Raw genomic sequence first — 20,415 nt, forward strand, 5'->3', positions numbered from 1 at the left:
AATGTGTCGGCATAGCATGGCCGAGTTAATCTTGACAGGTAGGGTTGTCGCAGTGAAATAATATCCCCCATGGTGATTTGATGTGGCTCAACAGCGCGGTTTACGGTATTAGTGTGTCTGTGGATCTCACCTCACTGCACAGCGAGCCGCTAACTGCAGCTTTATGGTCTTAGCAAGGTAGCCGCTGGGCTAGTAAAGTTACACAACGCTGCAAAATCATTCCTTTAATTTGACCGTGTCTTTTTCGCTCATGGCTGTATCGTTACTTTCACCTACCACCTTCCTGCGCTGCAGTGATGTTATAACTAAAGTAGGGCTGCATCTAACGACTATTTTGATAGGCGATTAATCTATCGATTATCGAAACGAATAATCGACTATTCGTATTATGAATCGCAAAATGACACAATGCCTCTCATTTAGCTATTAGCCTTTAAATTAAACCTGAGGTTGTTTTAGGCACGTGCTAATTAACAGACAAGACAATGAAATAAATACTGCTTTCAAAAATGCATCTTAATGAACGTTTCTGCTGCAGCAACAGAAATTTCCACTGAAATCACACCCTGATAAGCAGCTAATCTGCTGTCTAGTGCCGGAGCAGCTTTCACGGCAGCACTGCAACACCCCGGGACAAACTGACACTGTATACAAAGAAAGAAAGGAATAACGTCATGCATTTCATTGGCCAAATTTACAAGAGGGGATCAATAATAACGATTTTATTGTAGACAGCGTTTCACAACAAATATAGTTTCCCCTAAATCAACAACTCACAAAACTCTGTAATTCTTTAAGGTGAGTCTGGGGTGGATTAGTCCTCACGCACAGACAAAAGAACTGTTTTGTCTTCTTTAGAAAGTATGAAATTGTCCGGTGGAAGTTGTTGTAAGTTCAGTCTACATGCTCACATCTGCACCAAACTTTACGTGCTTGATAACAGTCCCGCCCCAAACACATCTACATGCCAATATTCAGTTATAGTCATAGCACCACAAAGACACAAGAGACACAAGAAGTCATGATTAACACATTTGTGCAGCGTCCGAAGCGCGTGGCAAATTCACAGCCGCGCCGGCAGAGCTCCAGAATCTGAAATGCGGCCGCCTCACACCTCGACGTGCTACTAGTGCGAGGGCCCGCCCAACGCTGCTTGAAGCTTTAATTTAATTAGTAATTTAGTAATTACAGTTACATAGCTCTTTACGCTTGTTGAATTTTTAGAACCACTAATTTATTAATTTCACACTCACTGAAGTGACAAGCAAGAAAGAATGAACATTGCTTGGCCAATAGCGTGGTATTTCAATTTCACGGTTATTGCAACAGCCCTACTGATAATGTTTATTGTTCAACTTGTACATAGGGCTTCGACTAAGTGCAGTCGAAATTGACACCTATATACAGCGTGCTAGCTTTGAAAACCCTGCTGCATTCTAACATTAACTTGGTTCTCCTTATTAGCTAGGCTCCTTACATGCTTGCTAATAGCTTTTTTTAAGCTGGGTTTCTGACATTGACAGCGTTGTGTTGGACTGTGTTCATGAGGGAGATAGAGGGATTAGCGAGAGGATGTACTTAAATAGGTCTAGTAAAAAAACAAAAAAACATCAATATGTGGCAGTCAGTGTTGATATTTGGGCAGGTCGCCACAAATAAATGAACGTATGGGAAACACTGAGTGTTTGTCACATTCTGGCCATAAAGGACATTTAATCCCATAATTAACCATCTGGTTTCTTCATTTTTCACTCAGGAGAAAAAACAGCCTTTAAGCTTGAAAAAAATAATGATTTGACTTGATTTGATTTATCCTGATATTTATCAATATCGAATGATATGAAATGTTATTATCGTGATAAGATTTTTGGCTGTATCGCCCAGCCCTACTTGTACACATCTTGGTCACAAGTCTTTAAAGTTTAAATTTAAAGAGGTGGTATTATGCTTTGTGGCTTTTTTCCCCCTCTCCTTTATTGAGTTATATATATTTTTTGTGCATGTAACAGGTTTGCAAAGTGGAAAAAGCCCAAAGTCCAGCCCAAAGGGAGTTCACGTCTCCCACAGAAAACTCTGAACTGCCTGAAAACAGCTCGTTTGTAGTCCAGCCGCTTCGTGTCACAACGCTCGCCGAGCGGCGACTCCGACACGCCCTCAGAAACAGCGAGCTGCAGCACACAGCTCTCCTCTCCCTTCCAAACACTAGCTACCCTCCAGGCAGTCAGTGGACATAAAGTTGTTCCTGTGATGTAGAGACAGAGCTCAGTTAAAACTTTATGGATACAGATTAATAACTCACCGCTCTGAAACTCTCGCTCCAGTCCGTGTTGCCGACTGGCTCGGCAACACGTACGGCTGAACCCGAGCTGTTTACCGGCTTCTCACTGACCCGCCCTTCTCTGCTTCTGATTGGCTAGTAGTCCTTAAGTAGGAACTGAGCATGTGCAACTCCCAACAAAGATCATTTAGAGACAAGATGTATCACTCCATAGCTAAAACAAAGCCTTCAACACAGGGTGAAAAGAGGAGCTGCAGCAATGTGCAGCATGACAAAAATATAACCATGTAAACCTGTTCTGGAACAACCTCTAAATAGGATTTTGAACATGAAAATTAGCAGAATACCACCTCTTTAATAGATCCTTATTAAAATGCTTGTTTCATTTATGTAAAAATGTGGTGGTTATCCTATCGATTTCTGCATCAGATCCAAAAAGCAGTATTGGTTGGGCTCTAATTAATATTTCCTACTTAACCAAGTGACTCGAACGACAATAGAAAATGATTTGACAACAGTTTTGCATAATCAGCTCGACGTTATGCTCACTAATCAAGCGAGAAGTGCAAATCATCGTCTCGGTTCCAGCCTCTTACATGTTACATGTTACCTTGCTGCATTTTTCAGTTTGATATCGTTGTACGCCGCATATCTTTGGGATTTAAACTCTTGGTCTCACAAAACAAGCTATTTGAAGGCCTCGCCTAGAGCTCCAGGAAATGTTGATGGGAATGTTTTCACACAGTGTTTTTAAAAATCAAATAAATTATTCCACAAAAATGCTCAGCACACTGATTAAAAATAAATTGTTGACTTCAGCCCTTGTAAAATAACTCTTGAAGTGCCTCTGAGGAAAAAAGCAGCTTTTGGTCCTCTCTCAGGCACCACACACGTGTTATTGAAATGTGTGTCTGCATATATTTGGTGTGTGTGCTACAGCTCTCTGCGTATGTGTGTGGATGTGGTGACAGATGAAATGTGCGCTGACAGGATTTTTGTCGAACACACTTGACAGCATGTTCGACAAGCACGCAACCCCCCCCCCCCTAAATCCACCAGCAGCAACCCACCCACTCAGCCCCCACCACCCTTCAAATGTAAAGAGGGGTAGCGAGCGAGAGAGAAAAGAGATTAATAATAGTGATATTGATTGATGGTGACTGAAGGGGAGCAAGCGACAGACTCAAAATATAGATTGGAGGGACGGAATAAAAATGGATTGGTGACAGTGACTGAATGGGAGGAGAGAAAGACGGCAGGAAGGATATGACAGATGGAAAGATGGTAAAATATCGACAATTATATCTGACTCAGAGAGAGAGAGAGAGAGAGAGAGAGAGAGAGAGAGAGAGAGAGCTCATTTTCGGTGTGTATTTGTGCTAAGATGACAGATAGTCGCACACATCTAATTTCCTGCTCAGGAAATAATGGAACTCGCCACCCTGTCAGTCACAGCGCCCACACACACACACACACACATACACACACTTACTTTGTAGTTTGTCAAAATGGCTTTTTATCCAGTCAGTTCTGATTGTTTGACTTTAAAATACAAGTACATGCACTGTACTAACAAATATATTGTATTGTAAGTTGTATGCAAAAAAAAAAAAAGTATATTAAGCCTTTCAGTCCCTCCCATCAATATTCCTCTTCCTCACAAGCAAACAATGTTAGAGCATTTTATTGTAACTCCAAAATCCAAAAAACATGTGCACATCAAGTCTGGTTGTGTCTTCTGATGTGAGGGAAGAGGCTGTGAAGAGCTGTTATCAATAGTTTCACCTTTTTTAAATTCATTTTGATGGTTTTTTTTTTTTTTTTAAATATAATTCATGCTCCAATCGTTGAACCTTGACACCTATGAAGTCTTAATAGTTCATCATAAGCTGATTCAAATTTATTATAAAACTATAGTTGAACAGTTTAAATTTGATCAATTCTGATTCCCGTCCTACTAATTGAATCCAGTTCTTATGGAATATCGGTTCTGATTCTCACCTCGATCGGTGACCTTCATCCTCTCCCTCCTCGCTCATCTTCCCCTTCATGGCTAAAGTGAAAGAAGTCTCTGTACTAGAGGGGCGTCTCTGGGGACTCGTCTCTAAAATATATATAAATATTGGAATCATTTGTAACCATCATTGGTTTCCCTTCAGTATAAAAGGTGAACGTCAGCTCACCTGTGTTTTGTACCTGAGCGTGAAACGTTGCTACTGTTAGCGTTAGCTGTATCTGGGGCGTCACGTTGAACACTGGGCTTTTTTACTGGGCTTTTTTAGTGACGCTAAGCCAAACTTTGGAGCTTTTGCTGCTGTCCGCCAATGGTGCAGGGATGGAAACAGAAGGAATCTCTTCTTCATGCTTTGTTGACGTACTGCGGAACTAATGAGTTGACGTTAGGTCGGCGTAGCAGGTCTTTTATGGGACTGTAAAATTCTCACTGCAGTTCAATCGGGAGCTGACATATGCAGAAAGTTAGGAACCGAGGCAGAATTAGGGATGCACCAAAATTAATTGGCTGAAAATAGCAAAAAAAAGCACTTGATCGAAGAAATTTTACCAAACAATTACGTTGACATGTTGGCAGTCTGGAAGCATTTTAAAGTGTCTGAGAAAGACTCAAAAATGGCCATTTGCAGACATTGTTGTGCTGAATTGTCTCCAGCACATCCACTCCATCTGTGGCTGGCTTTCTTAGAAAAGGCAAAAAACGGTCTGAAGAGCTTGGAGTGTTTCTGTCACACGTTTCTGAGACGGTGGTTAAGCTAGCCGCACCTAAATTTGGAGTGCACACGTATTCAAGACAAGTGTCCTACCTGAAGAGAGGCTGTGAAGTCTTCATGTTACGCCGTACGAGAACCACGTACAACACTATTTATCAAACTGGGTCGGACTGGATGGATTTAGCGCGAGGAGGATGCAAAACACGGTTTTCAAAGTGAGGTGTCTATACAGTATGGAAATAAGATTAATTGGATTATATTCACAGAAACTGTAAAACATATTACATGTGTCTGGGGCTGGACAATAAAATAACAATAATTATCACAATATACTTTTTTTCAATAACAATATAACAAATGCCCAATAAATATTCAATAAATGTCACTTGAATCATACACGAATTAGGACGTAATTTTACTTAAAGATATTTGTTGACAAAGATTTTATCATAAATTTTTGGAATGTTCTGTCTCAGATTTGTGATGTTGTGATCCACTGTTTGGCATCAAGTGTTGACCTTTAAAGAAAAGTTTAAACCACGATAAACCATCTGGTTTCTTCAGCTTTCACTCAGGAACAAAAATCAGCCTTTAAACTCGGAAAAAAAAAACTATTTGATACTTATCGTGATAATTATCAATATCGAAAGATATGAAACTTTTTATCGTGGTAACATTTTTGGCCATATCGTCCAGCCCTACATGTGTCCATTAAAAGTAAATGGACACATGTAATTTACTTTACCGGACTCTCTCCTCCCCGTTTGCTGTCTGTGCGCTTTACTGTGGTCTATCCAATAAAGGTGAAACAAGGCTGAGTCCTTACTGTAAAGGCCCAGGTTTGAATCCAGCCTGTGGCCCGTTGCTGCCTGTCTCCTCCTATCTTTCTCCCTCTTTCTAATAATAATTAAAATAGAGAGAAATGTTGAAAAAGAAAATGTGCAATGCATTTAAATTTGAAGCTAATAAGAGATTTAAAGAGGCAGGTAAATAGAAGTAGCAAAAAAGCTTTTGCCAAAAACAATTTTAGCTGCCGACTAAGAGGGTGGAAGCATGTTTGCAAGCTTATATCATGCTTTATATCATAGTTTGATTTCAGCATAAATATTTAAACCTCCAATGAGACAAATGAACTGCAAGTCTAAGCTCAGGGAACATGTGATGTGCTTTATTTTTTTTTTTCCTGACATCATATGTAGACTAAATATTAAAATGAATGGATAATGAAAACACCAGTTCGTTAGTTGCAGCCTTAGAGATGGGAAAAGAAAGTGTGAGAGTCTGGTAGTCTGGTGGTCACAGCAGCAACACTCCTCCGTCCTTCCATCCAGCAGGCTGCTGTGGCTGCCGTGTTGCCATGGTGCCTCACAGTGTTTTTGTGCCCCCGACCCCGCTGAGGAAATAAATACTGCTAATTAAATATCACTAATTAATGTTCGCTCCTGTTGTTTCAGAACCACCTACACAGTGAAATAATGTTTACAGAAAATGTGGTTTCAGCCTTATGCTAAGTTTGATATTGCCTCCACAGGAATGTACGAATGTTAATAAAAACATCTAGCTATAAGCCACGGCTGTGGTGTCTCTCTGTTGGCTGTTACCTAACTGATTTATATGCACCGCTGGAGGCCATTAAACCTTTCCCTTCATTCTCAGAGAACGGCTCTACACATAGATAATTGCTTTCTTTCTTCTTCTTCTCTAAATCTCTCGCTCTGGCCCTAATCACGGATTTCATCATGGTTTCAATCACTCAACCGTTTACTGCTAATCAAATGGAGATTCCTATAAAGCCTAATATCCTGCAGGGCTGATGAGGACCAATCCTCTCCAAAACTGACTTTTATTAAATGTTGAAAGTCTGAATAAATGTCTCGTTTCCACTTCTATCATCTCCATAAAGTCTACTTTCAGTTTCTTCCCTCTGCCCTTCGTCCTCTTTTTCTCCTTTTCAACATCTACATCTTCTCATTTTCGTCCTCTCCACCCACCCTGCGCCTCCCTCTCTCCTCCTGGCTGACAGCGAGCTGTTATTTGGCGAAGGCTAGCTGATGATTGGCAGCTCTATGTGCTCTGACTTCTGATGAATTCTGTCAAACAATCGGCCGCCGCTCGTCTTTGTAATTGTAACGAGGGACAAAAAGAAAGACGGCAAGGATCTGGGCTTTTCTCTTTTCTTGTCACACACTCCTGAGGAAATACAAGTTGTTGACTTTTTTTTTTCCTTTCCGCCCCCTCCCCAATTATAGCTGTATTTTGTTATCCCAACCACACTCTCCCTGGAGAGGCAGCGAGACTGAAGGAGACAAAGCAGATATTACATTTGCATGTAACTCATACGCTGGTGTATTTTCTGGTCTTTGCTTAAGTAGGTCACTGTCACTGCAGTTTGCAGCACATAAAAACCTTCTAAAAATGTGACAGCAAAGCAGCGTCTATACCTCTTGTGATGAGACCGCCTACCAGGTGCTCTCAGCTGTAATTTACATTTCACTTGGCTTCACTGTTCAGTTTTCTTTCCTGACAAGAAGTGGAAAGTATTATTCAAATATATCTCAAGAGTGATTCGGGTTTTCTCTGTAGCCAATCAGGGAATGTTTAGATGCTGAAAGTCACCCTGGACCCCCGTGGACATCACATGCCTGTGGTGTGTGGTAGGAATGAGGCATGTTGGTGTTTCTAGGATCACTTCAGAGCTGGAATGACCTCTGTGACTGTGAGTAGGCGCTTGGCTGTATGACAGCCATGACAGGTGACTGCCTGTGGGCCAGTGGGGGTAAAAAAGAAACCTGAGCATCGTGCAAATTAACAGATGGGTTCCAAATCATCTCAGAACTGAGTTTGGGTAAACATGGGTAAATCCTAGCTACCACTAGCTTGTCAGTAACGTCAACAGGAAATATTTCTTCTATTTCACTTCAAGCTAATTGCAGACTACAGGACAAGACTTTCAAAGCCGCTGTTGTAGATGCGGAGGTTCACAAAGGACACATCTGATCACAAAATTTAATGAAAATGTGAGAATTAACTTTGTGTGAGTGTTTCCACTCTTGTCCAACATATACAGGATGTTTTTGAAGCTGAAAGTTTAAATAATCCACTAACAGACACATAATGTAAATACTTCTTCTAAGAAACCCATGAAATGCATTTCTCTTCAGTGATCAAGATGAGCACTGAGTGGGGCGTTTTGCAGTTGGAAAAATAATCTGTGCTCCCTCGTGGTCCGACGAAGCAGTTTGTCAACACATCTTTGGCAGTATCTTGTTACTTATCAGCCGACATATATGCCAATAGCCATGTATCTGCAATTAGACCTGCACTCGTCGTCTTCCTCCCTCATCGGATACTTTTCATCTCGCATCTCAAGCTACAACAGCAGCTGTATCTTATTTTTGGCTCTGGAATTGAACTTGTTTGAAAGCATCTGGGACAGCTAGCAAGGTCAGGTTATGCGGTCCGTACTACTGCTTCTTAAAATGCAGAAGCAGTGCGACTAAATGTTATTTTCATTATGATAAATCTTTCATCAGTTATTCAGGAAATCTTAAAAACAGTCCCTAGAGCCCAAACAGCAAATCCTCACATTGGAGAGGCTGGAACTTAGGATATTTGGTGTTTTTGCTCAAAACAGATGCCGATTTATTTTAAGTCTGTCGATTTGTTGTCTAATCGCACTACCAAGTATCACTCATGTCACACACCTGAGAGCACAGAGACATTATCCTGCAAATATATCAGAGACAGATGGATTCTGCTGTCTGTGAATAAGCCTTACATTGACTGATGGTCGACACACAAATGTATAAACACACACTTGGTGCCATGAAGTGTGGCAGTGCGGTGGCTGAGCCCGGTACTAACCCCGATGAGACCCTTGTGTCTTTTTAAATGTAACTTCAGCAGCGTCCACGCAACACACAAGGTCACGTTCGAGACTTTCCACACAAGTGCGATGGACGCTAACAAGCTCCTGTTTGACTAATAACACACGTGTTCGCTCGAGTACGTCCGTGTTCTGCACTCCAGCCACAGAGATTCCCATCTGACAGAAAGCAAATGCTCGTATTAATATTTGAGTTTCTGCTCCGTCCAGACGTGCTGCTGAGGAAAATGCATAATTGATGTGGAAATGTCCGACTGCTTAATATCGCCTCCTGTTTCTGAGGCCGACAGCTTTTCCTCTCCCATCCATCTGCACCCCTTCACCCTCGCCGTCTCCCCTCCACTGAATTATTAGTTACACACCAACACTCAAGAGCAGCCTGGCCTTTAATATTCGACGTGTTAGTACGCTTATTAAAAAAAAGAAATCTCAAGTTTATTCAGAAGGGGATCATCTATTTTCTGGGTGTCAGCTCCCAGATGTTTTATGTTCAGAACATGGATGTTTCCTCTTTGTGGAGCCTGAGAATCGGACTGAATTAAGTTTCATTTTCACTTAATTATTCAGTGTGACGTTGACTTCAAGTTAGCCTATTTGTGTTTGGGAGTTTCTCATTTATATGGATAGTTTCAGACATACCTCCTCTGTCAAAGTCATTTTCAGTGGACATAGATGTGGACTAATACCGGTAAAGCGCTTCTGACCCATGGATGATTTTTTTTTACCATTTCATTGAAATGACATAAAGCATCAGTCCACTTATATAACAAATAGCACAGATAAAAGAAGCCATTGTTGCTGCAATTTTTTCTTTTTTGTTAACTCATGTACGTCCGATTGGGTCATTATTGCCCATTCACACTTTTTATGTCTTTACTACTTACGGATGTTGCAATTTTTCAATTTTTCTCAGCGGAGCATTTAGAGACAGTAACTAGAAGCACATTCATGGCTTCACCAGAGCTTCACTGCCACCGGAGTCCTCTTCCACTGCTTCATGACGACATCGCGGAGCTGGTGGGTGTTAGAGACGTTGCTCTCCTCCACCTTCTGTTGGAGGATGCCACACAGATGCTCAATAGGGTTTATTCATCACAGTTAACATTACTATTTGTCAGCCCTAAACAGCACAGTTATCTGCTGGCCCATCTGTTGTGTTTACTGCCGCTGAAGAGAAATAAATCTCGTTCATGTAGACATCATTTTTGTAAAGGATTGCTAAGGCTACCAGAAGCTTTTTGTGAGAGGCACAAACCGGGGCCACGGTAAGCCGGTGTTCTGCTTTTTATACTTTGCACAATTTCTATCAAATAGCTGCAGTACTGCATAAAAGCAACAATATTAATATGAGACATAGATACTGATGGTTTTGGTCATCTTCTATCGTTTCTCCTCTGAGACCTTCTCTCCTCTTTTCTCTCATGGTTCTTTTGAAGGCTGAAATTGTTCTCTCTGTAATTTGTGTAGCAGTGAGTGTAAACACGGGTTGTCCTCCTTTTATCTAAATCCACCTCTCTCTCTCTCTGGATGGACGAGACGGATTAGTCTGCCCTCTTATCTCTCCACCTTTCTTTCAGCTCCCGTATTTCTCTTTATTTTTGTCTCTTCCAATTTAATTCGTCCTCATCACTTGAGATTCTGCTCTTCCCTCCATAAACCCTCCATTCACATTCTCGCTCACCCATCCTGCTCTCATCTTGTTGAGGGCCTGAAGAAGATGGAAAATGGAGGCAGAATCTAGGAACAAGCAAAACACTTCACACATGCTTTCATACTGAGGCCTATTATTTTTTCATTTATCCTGTAATTTGTTTTCACATATCCTTAACATGCAGCAGGAAAAAGCCTTGAATCAAATTCACCCGGGTGATGTTTGTTTTCTTGTTTATATTTTGAGGTTTGCAGTTGGAGAAGATGATGGTTGTGGAAGTGTTTGATCTTAAATATTCCTCAACATGGACCTCAACAGAAATCTCCCGGATAATTTAACAAATCTACAAGTTTATGTTAGTTTTGAATCTGTCATCTCAGAATTATTTACTGATGTAAACCGCTGAATGTTTTATCAGGCTTCTACAAAGTTAAATCTTTAGCTTCAGGTCGCCCACAAAACAGAGTTTTAAGGCTGTGTTCCAGTCACAGTTGGAGGTCGGAATTTCCCAGTTGAAATTTCCGACTTTCCTCAAACTACACGACACCAAACATGAACAGACTGATTATTCATTAACTGTGTTCCCGTCTAGCTACATCAGTTGGCAATCTGCAAAAGTCAGTATATTTTGTATATTTTGTAATGTTTCTGCTAGGGCTGGACGATATGGCCCAAAATGTCATCACGATAAAGATTTTCATATCTTTCGATATCGATAATTATCACGATAAGTATCAAATCGTTATTTCTTTTGAGTTTAAAGGCTGATTTTTGCTCCTGAGTGGAAGTTGAAGAAACCTGATGGTTAATTGTGGTTTAAACTCTAAAATTATGGTCAACACTAGATGCTAAACAGTGGATCACTTCACAAATCTGAGTTAGAACATAATTATGATAAAATCTGTGTCAAAAAATATGCATGAGTCAAATTAAGTAAAAGCTTTTTTCGGTCCTTTTTCCCCCACAAAATAAACATCTTCTTTAAAAAAAAAAAAGTCCTAATTTGTGTATGATTCAAATGAAAAAGTCAAACATTTATTGAATATTTATTGAACATTTGTTATATTGTTATTGAAACAAATTATATTGCGATAATTATTGTTATTGTTTTATTGTCCAGCCCTAGTTATTGCATGTTTTGGCAGTTTTCCTGAATAACTGAGATGACTTTCAGAGATTATTTACCGTAACCAGCTACCTAATAACATTGGCGACATATGTTGACATCAGTCTACATACAGGACAGGTTTTACTAGGTGTGTGACGAGACACTTAACCCACGAGAAGAGATGCGAAATTGGGTTCACGAGATCGAAGCGAGATTTTAACACTATTTTTAAGAAATCTTTAGTGCTGAATTATTTGACATTTTTGAGTATTAAACACTTTATTTCCTGAATGCTGATGATTTTTTCTGCACCAGTTTATGGTGATTTTTTAAATTTATTTATATAAAGAGAAACAAAAAATTCAGGTGGCGATTCAAAATCTATAATATAATAAGTCAGTGCAGCACTCAGTCATTCTGTGCTGCTCTCAGCTCTGTTTCTCCTGTAGATCTCTGCTGAGTCGTGATTTAGTCTTCCCTCCTCTTTGGGACTTTGTTTGGGGAAGTAACCTCTTTAAATGTGACCGTGGCACCTTTTCACCTCAATGATAAATTATTAATTTTAGATTTAGTTATAAACTCCTGGACTTTAATAGCTCCTGTGTTTCAGCAGATTTTCTGCTCATGGTTAAAACGTTCTGCATTTTTTAAAATCTCTCCCACACATCTGTGTTCTCTGACATGTCCAGAAAAAGGTCAGAATATTACCAGACTAACGTCATGATTTAATGAGAAGTCGACCTGCCCTTTTCACTGCTGTGCAGTACGTTTTTGGTCCGCTGGTAGAAACGTTTAGACCGTTTGACCGACACAGTTTGGGGCTGCATGTGAAACACTTTTGATCAGGCAGAAATCTCACCACAAATCCACACATGTTAACTTCAGCAGCTCAGATAAAGTGCAGCTCACACTCCCAAACACAGCAAGGTTGTGCTTCAGTTTTTAGATGTTTATGTTGCAAAACTCTACCAGCTACGTTACCACTCGTCACAGCTGTCTGGACTCACAGCTCGAGCGGGTCCAGCTGATTACTATCACAGCATACATCACACCCCTAGGTTTTACTAAATACAGGTAAATGTACTTTATGTTGCCTTTTAGTTGGTGGTTTACCATTTACTGTGTGTGCTTCCATTGTTCCATTGACGTCAGACAGCTCCCTCTTCAGGAAGTCAGAGTTTATGGATTTGCCCCGAGATCACAAGTAGGAATTCCCACTTTGAGTCGCGTCCCGTTGTACCTTTTGTAGTTGTCTGGAACGCAGCATAAACTCTATGAATGGGTGTTTCTTGCTGAAATGTACCTTGGGAGTCGTAGTCGACTTCTTTCCTTCAGTTTTTATCTCCACAGGTTTGTGCCCTTGACTTTTTTAATCAAAGATCCAGATATTTTTCACACACAGCTGTTAACCGTTTGTACTGAAGAGTCAACCAAGTGAGTTTCATATCCATCCTTGAAGATGTCCATCTGTCAGTCACCTAACATTGTCCATGAAGAAAATAAAACAACCTAGACTTCTAGAACTCTACGCAATCAGCCTTTATCCGTTAAAAAGTGTTTTCCGTATATATATTCACAACACATGTACAACTTCACGGTCAGTCCGTTATATTCACTGATCAGCTCGAAAACTCATTTTTTTCGTCATGTAGTTCTTAGTTTCAGAACAGTTTATTCCTTTTGCTTGTTCGTGAGCTCGTTCCTCTCACAGGAAGTTGTGCCGCTTCGTCAATATGTTGAAAGTGGTGTACAGTCTTGGATCATATCCGAAGCTACCACCTTATCGGTATTTTCAGCAGGTTGCTTACCTATTGTTCTTTCTCCTCTGATTTTTCTTTCCTTCCCTCTTTTCTGTCTCTCAGGCACCAGCCCTCTGGACAGCCCGCGGAACTTCTCCCCCAACACAGCTGCACACTTCTCCTTTGTTCCTGCACGCAGGTGAGGCACACTGAAGCACACACCTGGAAAAGAAAATCTGTGCATCTTATAGGTAGGGTAGGATGGAAGAAATCGGTAATGTAAAAATCTGGTGGAAGTTGGATTATAAAAATAGCATTTACACAAACAAAAGGTTTTTTTGTCAGTATTCCTAAAATCCTGCCTACTGCCCTGTTCATATTCCTTTAACTAAAGCCTCGCAAGCAGCAGGTTACTTCACTGTGTTAAACAGTACAGTTAATAATAATTTATGGGAAATAAAATCAAGAAAGAAATAAAGATGAGTATTGGATGAGCTTTTAATGTCCATATCTTTTGAACGATGTGAAGCGGCTCAGTGGCCTTGGCGCCTCGAGAGCCGAGATGCTGCTGCTGCTCCTGGTGATAGTGTGTGAGCTGATGAGGAGGCAGATGATCACTCTGACGCTGTCACTCAAACCGGTATTAATAAACCTCTTATCTGTCTGGGCTCTCGGCGCAGTAATTACTGAGAGGGGAGGACGAAGTAAGAGTGTGTGTGTGTGTGCGTAATAGCATTTCTGCATGTACCTTTGACAGATAGATGCATGTATGTTCAGGGGATTTTCGATCCAAGATTAACATGTAGGGTAAAGTTTGGTAAAATGTTATGAAATTCTCACTAAGCCTGCCTCTTAAACCTTCGTTAAGATGATGTTTCCATGGTAACAAACCTTTCCTGCCGCAGTGAACCCTCGGGTTATTTCCACAACAGCATCATCAACGCTGTATGGCAGCGGTGCAGCAGCCAATAAGAGCGTTAATGTTGATTTAAATTGGAAATCCCTCTCTGTCCGACTGCTGTCCTCAGTGCTGCAGCCTCACCGCAGACGCCAGGCAGCAGCGACACCGTGTGGTGGAGGATGAGATGACAGGTCACCCATTGAGGGTCCCTGGCTGGCTGCACAACAGCATCTTTGTATTCTTTTTCTCTTAGAAGAGGAGAGTTAGGATTGACTTATGTTTAAGAAATTTGTGTAGCTCAAAAAAAAAGGTTTAAGCAGTGCGCTGCAGTCAATTCTACAGCAGTATGATTCTAATGATGATGAATGTGACACAAAAACTTCTTTTTCAAATGTTTTGCCCTTTCTATTTATTTTAGTCTTAGTTATTGATTGATTTATTTTTACATTTTTTATGTTTAAGAACTTGTTCTGAGATGGAGGATGAATTAATATTTGATAACAAAGAGCTGAGTTTTAAAGATGTATTGAATTATTTCACAATTTTACTGTTAAATTCTTTATATATAGAGAGAGAGAGAGAGTCTGGAATTATTCACAGGATTATTTTTGTGTTTATTTTGAATTTCTTTCCATATTGTACAACTTCCATTCCTATTTACATTTATTTTTTAAGGAAAATCTGCAGCTTAAGTTTTTAATTTTAGTTGGGTTAACTAGGACCAGCTGAGATCTGCTGAGTTAATTACTTTATTACTTACTTTACAAGTGTTAAAAGATCAAACTCAGGAGGTGTGAGGACTGGGAAGGCTTGGAGATTGTGTGTACGTGTGTGTGTGACTGACAGCTGCTAACGGCTATAAAAAGAAACCCACTGTCTTGTCTCCCTCACAGTCACGGACACAGGGCTGACAGGTAACCTCTCAGTTTTGACCTTAGCCCTTTCTCCTCCCTCTTCCTGCTGCTACCCTCCTGCCCTTCGTCCTGCATGGCTGAGCCCACACTCTCTGAATGACATTGAGAACCCTGCAGGTTCTCCTCTTCTACTGGCAAACTCTTAAACGAAGAACTGTGTCTTCAAACTGATGTGACACTCACTGAGCCTGCCGACATACTAAAACTTGCTGAACACTGGAGAATCTTTGGGACCTCAACGTGATGATTTACAAAATGTTGAAAATCTCTTGGTCAGATTATATTTAGAGGGTAAGGCTGGTGATATATATTCTGTATTTTACTGTTATCTCAATGTCAAGAAATCTCATGAAAAGACCCAACAGTGAATGTATCCACTAACAAGTCTTGTGTGTGTAGCACTTGTCTTCTTCCTCTTAAGGACGTAGAGCTCCTTTGTTCCAAATACTAATAAAAACACCTCAGTGAGCCTCACTGCTGCACTGGGTCACATGTTCCTTCATCATCATGTTTATTCTGACTCAGTCCCACACAAACCGTCATGCTGCTCCAAATACTCACTAGAGCACCACATGTGGATTCATCCGTCGCTTTTCTCCTGTTTGTTAAAAACCATACCCGCAGAGCTGTTCTGTCTTTACACGGGATTTGGTGACAGTGATAAAAATACAGAATAACGGTTGGATTACATTTTAATAAAATAAAAAGTGTGAAATCCAGATCTTGCTTTCCTTGTCTGCAGAGTCTCAGTGGATCCTCCTCATGGCTTCGCCTGTACTTCAGAGTCCATGTTCTCCTTGTGTTTGTATTTTCCCTCCTTCAGCTGTATCATTGCTTTGCTGTATGTGATGAACTTGCGTCTCCTTGATCTGGCTGTTACGTAAAATGTGTTTAAATGTTAAAAAACGGATGCTTTCATATATTTTTCCTCCTCCTCTTCCCCCAGGACGGATGGCAGGCGCTGGTCTCTGGCCTCATTGCCTTCCTCTGGCTATGGCACCAACACTCCCAGCTCTACTGTCTCGGTAAATATCTAGTTATTGTATGTGTTATCTAATCTGTGAATCGCAAAAAGCCCAGCAGTAAATGCTTTCTGCTTCCTCTGACTTTACTGCACAGCAACAAGCAAACAAAACCTCCTCTCAGCTAAACCTCAGCCATAATACAGTCCCCTGTTCTCCCGCCTCTTTTTCCTTTTCCTGCATTCACAGAGACATATCAACTGTCCCGCTGGTCTAATCCTTCTCCTTCTCCTTCTGCTGTTCCTTCATCTCCACTCTTAATACCCCAGTGTGCAGTATCTCGGTACCTGCCGCCTGTAGAATGAGGCTCAGCATGCTTCAAAGGCAGTGAGCAGAGTTAGCTGGCTGTGCGAGCTGTATTTACAGAGACCCAGGACTTATTTGATTCTTCTTATTAGGGAAAATAAATGACTCCTTGGATGTGAAGGACTTCCCTCGGTGCCCAGTAATTATTTATTTGGTAACTTACAAGTCAAAAAACATCTAGGCATGTAGGCAGGGGAATGAATGTATAACCAACTGTTTCAGCAGCATCGTAATGATGATGTTGCACGGTGTATTTTTGGACCTGCTTCACATTAAAATATAGTCCCCCGTTAAAATATACGTATCCCAGACGTCTAATTTAACTTTTTAATCCAGATTTGTGGCTCTGATTGACTTTAAATAAATAAAACAGAAAATCTCCCGTGAAGTTGGATATCCATTATTCGGACTAACATTTTAAGATCCGTAGTCTAATGTTGTTAGCATCACTAACGTAGCTCTGCCTCTATGCACAATGTAAAGTCACATTTCACTGGAATTGATCCAGAACATACAAGAAAAAGAAGATGAAGATGTGTACAAGTAACATACAGACTCTGAATTATTGGGACAGGCCAGTGTTCAGGGAGAAAAACCTAGATCCACCCAGCTCCCCGACCTCACCTGACCCGGACTAACCCTAGTCTTAGCCTAGCTCCAGCCTAACCCCGCAGTAGCTGCAGTGCTGGTTGTAATCTGTGCTCCCTCTGTGCTCCTCCTCTCACAGTCCTCCTGTTCATCTCAGGAGAAGCTGCACCAGCTGCCCTTCCAGCCCACTCCGGACGAGCTGCACTTCCTCACCAAACACTTCAGCTCTGAGAGCATCACGGACGAGGAGGGTCGCTGCTCCCCCGCCATGAGACCGCGCTCCCGCAGCCTCAGGTAGGACCTCTGTCAAAAGTTAAACGCCCACACAAACACTTTGCAAAGCCCTGTCTGTGTCTCTGCAGCAAGCAGCAGCAGCAGCAGCCGCATTTCGGTGCTCTTCCTCTAATGGCCACAATCTTCTAGAACATTTATATTCTGCATCAGAAAAGTTTGTTTTTAAAGCTGGAGTGCTAAATTTAAGACTGAATGGAAATTTTGAGAGGATAAAAATATTCAGTTGCTCCATCGTAACCATTAGGTTAAAGAAGCAGACTTGTAGAGGCAGGTTTCTTCTGGGTCTGATGAGTGTTGTTAGGACACCTGACTCGCCGTGTTCCCAGATTTGAGCATGAACTTTGGTGAGTCAACTTTGAGATGTCAGTGGTTCGATCCTGTTTGCAGACAACAATATCCAGTGTAGAAAGTTACAGCCACTTCATTTCTTGTTGGCTAGACTCGTTTCCTGTACTGTAGGTTAGGGATCAGTTAGTCTCCTGTGTCTTAGACTTTTCACTGGCACTAAAAAAGCACACCACAGCACTCCTGTGTCTCCTCAGTCAGTATAGATTTGATTTTAAAATCTCATTGTTTGTTTTTAAGGCTCTCAATGGGCCGGTCCAGTCTTCTCGTCTCAGACATTTTAAATCTCCTCCAGATATCCTGGCCTAAAGTCGTTAGCTGTTGTGCCATCACATCCTCCCACTGCTGAAACCTTTCAAAAGCCATCATTATTCTTTAACATTTGGACCTCTGTAACTCTGCTTATCTAAGGGTGTTCTACACTCCTTGGTCACTTTATTAGGTACACCTATACAACCCACTACAACAGCTCTGCCACGTCTTTTTCTTTTACAGAGATTATAATGTTCAGTGTCAGAGAGGTATTAATTCAACTATTTGCTAATTAGGTCATAGTTAGTTATTGTGTTGTACTGGTAGGGCTCGGCAATAAAACAATAATTATCGCAATATAATTTTCTCAATAACAATATAATAAATGTTCAATATATTGTTTATAAATAATTGGTTTATTCATTTGAATCACGAACAGTTACCTATTTTTTCTATCAGATATTTATTTTGTTGAGGAAAAAAGGACTGAAAAAAGATTTACTAATCATATTTGTTGAAAAAAAGATTGTATCATAATAGTTTTGAATGTTCTACCTCAGTTTTGTTAAGTGACCAACTGTTTGGCATCAAATGTTTGTCACATTCTGAGCATAAAGAAAAGTCAAACCACATAATTAACAATCTGGTTTCTTTGATTTTCACTCAGGAGCAAAAATCAGCCTTTAAACTTGAAAGAAATAATGATATGATATTAATAGTGATAATTATCGATATCAAATGAATTGAAATGTTTTTATTGTGATAACATTTTTGGCCATATCACCCAGCCCTATGTACTGGACTCTGTTATATTAAAATGTGTTTCTAACGTGAGGTGGTGATGGCGCAGTGGCTAAAACACATGCCTTTGGTGTAAAAGACCCGTGTTCAGTTCCTGCTGCAACATCCACCAATGCGTCCCTGAGTAAGACACTTAACCCCTAGTTGCTCCAGAGGCGTGACATATATAGTCGCTTTGGATAAAAAGCTTCAGCTAAATGATTAAATGTAATATTCACATGTCAAAATATTATCTTTGTAACTGTGGAGTTTCTGGCTGAGCTGTTGAAATGGATTATATTTGATTGTACCTAATAAAGTGACCCCAACTTGTATTGATTTTAAAATGTGCCACAAAATTAATTAAAGTATCATAATGATAGAGATGAAAAACTGTGAAAAGAAGCACTGGTGCTTTGCGAACTGTAGTTTTTCAGTGACCTGAGTTGGCCTCCCATAAGGCGAAAACACATCAGCATACCTTGATGCCCTGGCCTGTATGTGTTTGTGTCAGCCTTCAGAAAGGTCAGACCCGTCGTTCTGACGTGTCCGTGACAGGTGGAAGCGAGCAGGATGTCCGCACTGTTTATATCCGTGACACTCACCTGTCCACCTGTGGATCTGTCTGTCTCTTTCATTCATTCACTCAAATGTCTTTTGTCTTTATCTCCGTCTCTGTTCTTACCTGTTAAGATCTGCTTTTAGATTCCACCCACTTCCTGCCTTCATTTACTGATGTTCAGCCTGTCACTGCCTCTCAGCCACATCCCTCCCTAAAACTTTCCTTATTTCGTCATTTTTTTTCCCTCCTCACCCACACTTACTCCGCCTCTTGTCTCAGCAGCTTTCCCCTCGTCTTTATCTCTGTTGCTTTATGTAGAGATATTGACTTCTTTCATCCTCTGAGATCAAAGAAGGTGAGACAGAGTTGCATGGTTTGTATCTGATTAGAGTCCCACTGTGTTTGTTGATTGATGTCAGGCTCGCTCATTCTCTCTGTGTGTGTGTTGTGTATAAAGAAGTGCCATCCCAGGTAATCCTGTGTCCTCATATAACCTCCTTTTGTTTTGAGACGAAAATGTTCCAGCTTTTATCGGAAATATTATAAAAAGCTGACAAAACCAAAGTGCTGTAATTATCGAGATGGAGTAGACTGTGAGCAAGTTAATTTACACGAAGGTGACTTTGAAAAGTGTCTCGGCAGAAGCCAACAGCCCCCCCCCACCCCCTCACGTGTGGTGTGGTTGAGCCTCAGTGGAAAGCCTGACAACATATTAGTCCACCAGCAGTGAGTGTCATTAAAAAGCTCTTAGTGACTGTCTGCAAGTCCAGATAAATAACCAACAGGGAGAGGTATAGGCTGAAGATTAGTGCTCAGGTTCTGTTTGCCAGTCGAGTTTAGGATCCAATTCCAATTTGATAAAGTGCGCTCGTGAAAATACCAGTTGGAAAATGTTCTGGAGCAGAGAGAGAAATGAAGTGAGTGACTGAAGGGAGAGATGATGATTGGACCCATGAGGCGGGGGAGGGCAAGTGGGTCTCTGTATGAGAGAGACTGAACAAATGAAAATGAGGCGCAGAGCACAATTATATGCTAATTTTATGACTCTGCCGTGAGGGATCAC

At 40.9% G+C, this 20,415-nt stretch overlaps 1 protein-coding gene across 12 annotated transcripts in view; it reads left to right on the top strand.

Moving 5' to 3' along the window:
• Positions 1 to 20,415, top strand: part of mast2 (microtubule associated serine/threonine kinase 2) — a 205,524-nt gene that overhangs the window by 149,532 nt on the left and 35,577 nt on the right. For 7 of the 12 annotated variants that reach the window (XM_038714996.1, XM_038714994.1, XM_038714992.1 and 4 more), the window contains 4 exons: positions 13,512 to 13,587; positions 15,183 to 15,203; positions 16,150 to 16,228; positions 17,259 to 17,413. In XM_038714996.1, the coding sequence (XP_038570924.1) occupies positions 13,512 to 13,587; positions 15,183 to 15,203; positions 16,150 to 16,228; positions 17,259 to 17,413 (331 nt within the window). The other 5 variants (XM_038715004.1, XM_038714998.1, XM_038714997.1 and 2 more) reach the window with 4 other exon arrangements.

Source organism: Micropterus salmoides, unplaced genomic scaffold, assembly GCF_014851395.1.
Source record: "Micropterus salmoides isolate LMB-PRFRI ecotype aquatic unplaced genomic scaffold, ASM1485139v1 Ms_hic_scaffold_13, whole genome shotgun sequence".
NCBI classification, from domain to species: Eukaryota; Metazoa; Chordata; class Actinopteri; order Centrarchiformes; family Centrarchidae; genus Micropterus; species Micropterus salmoides.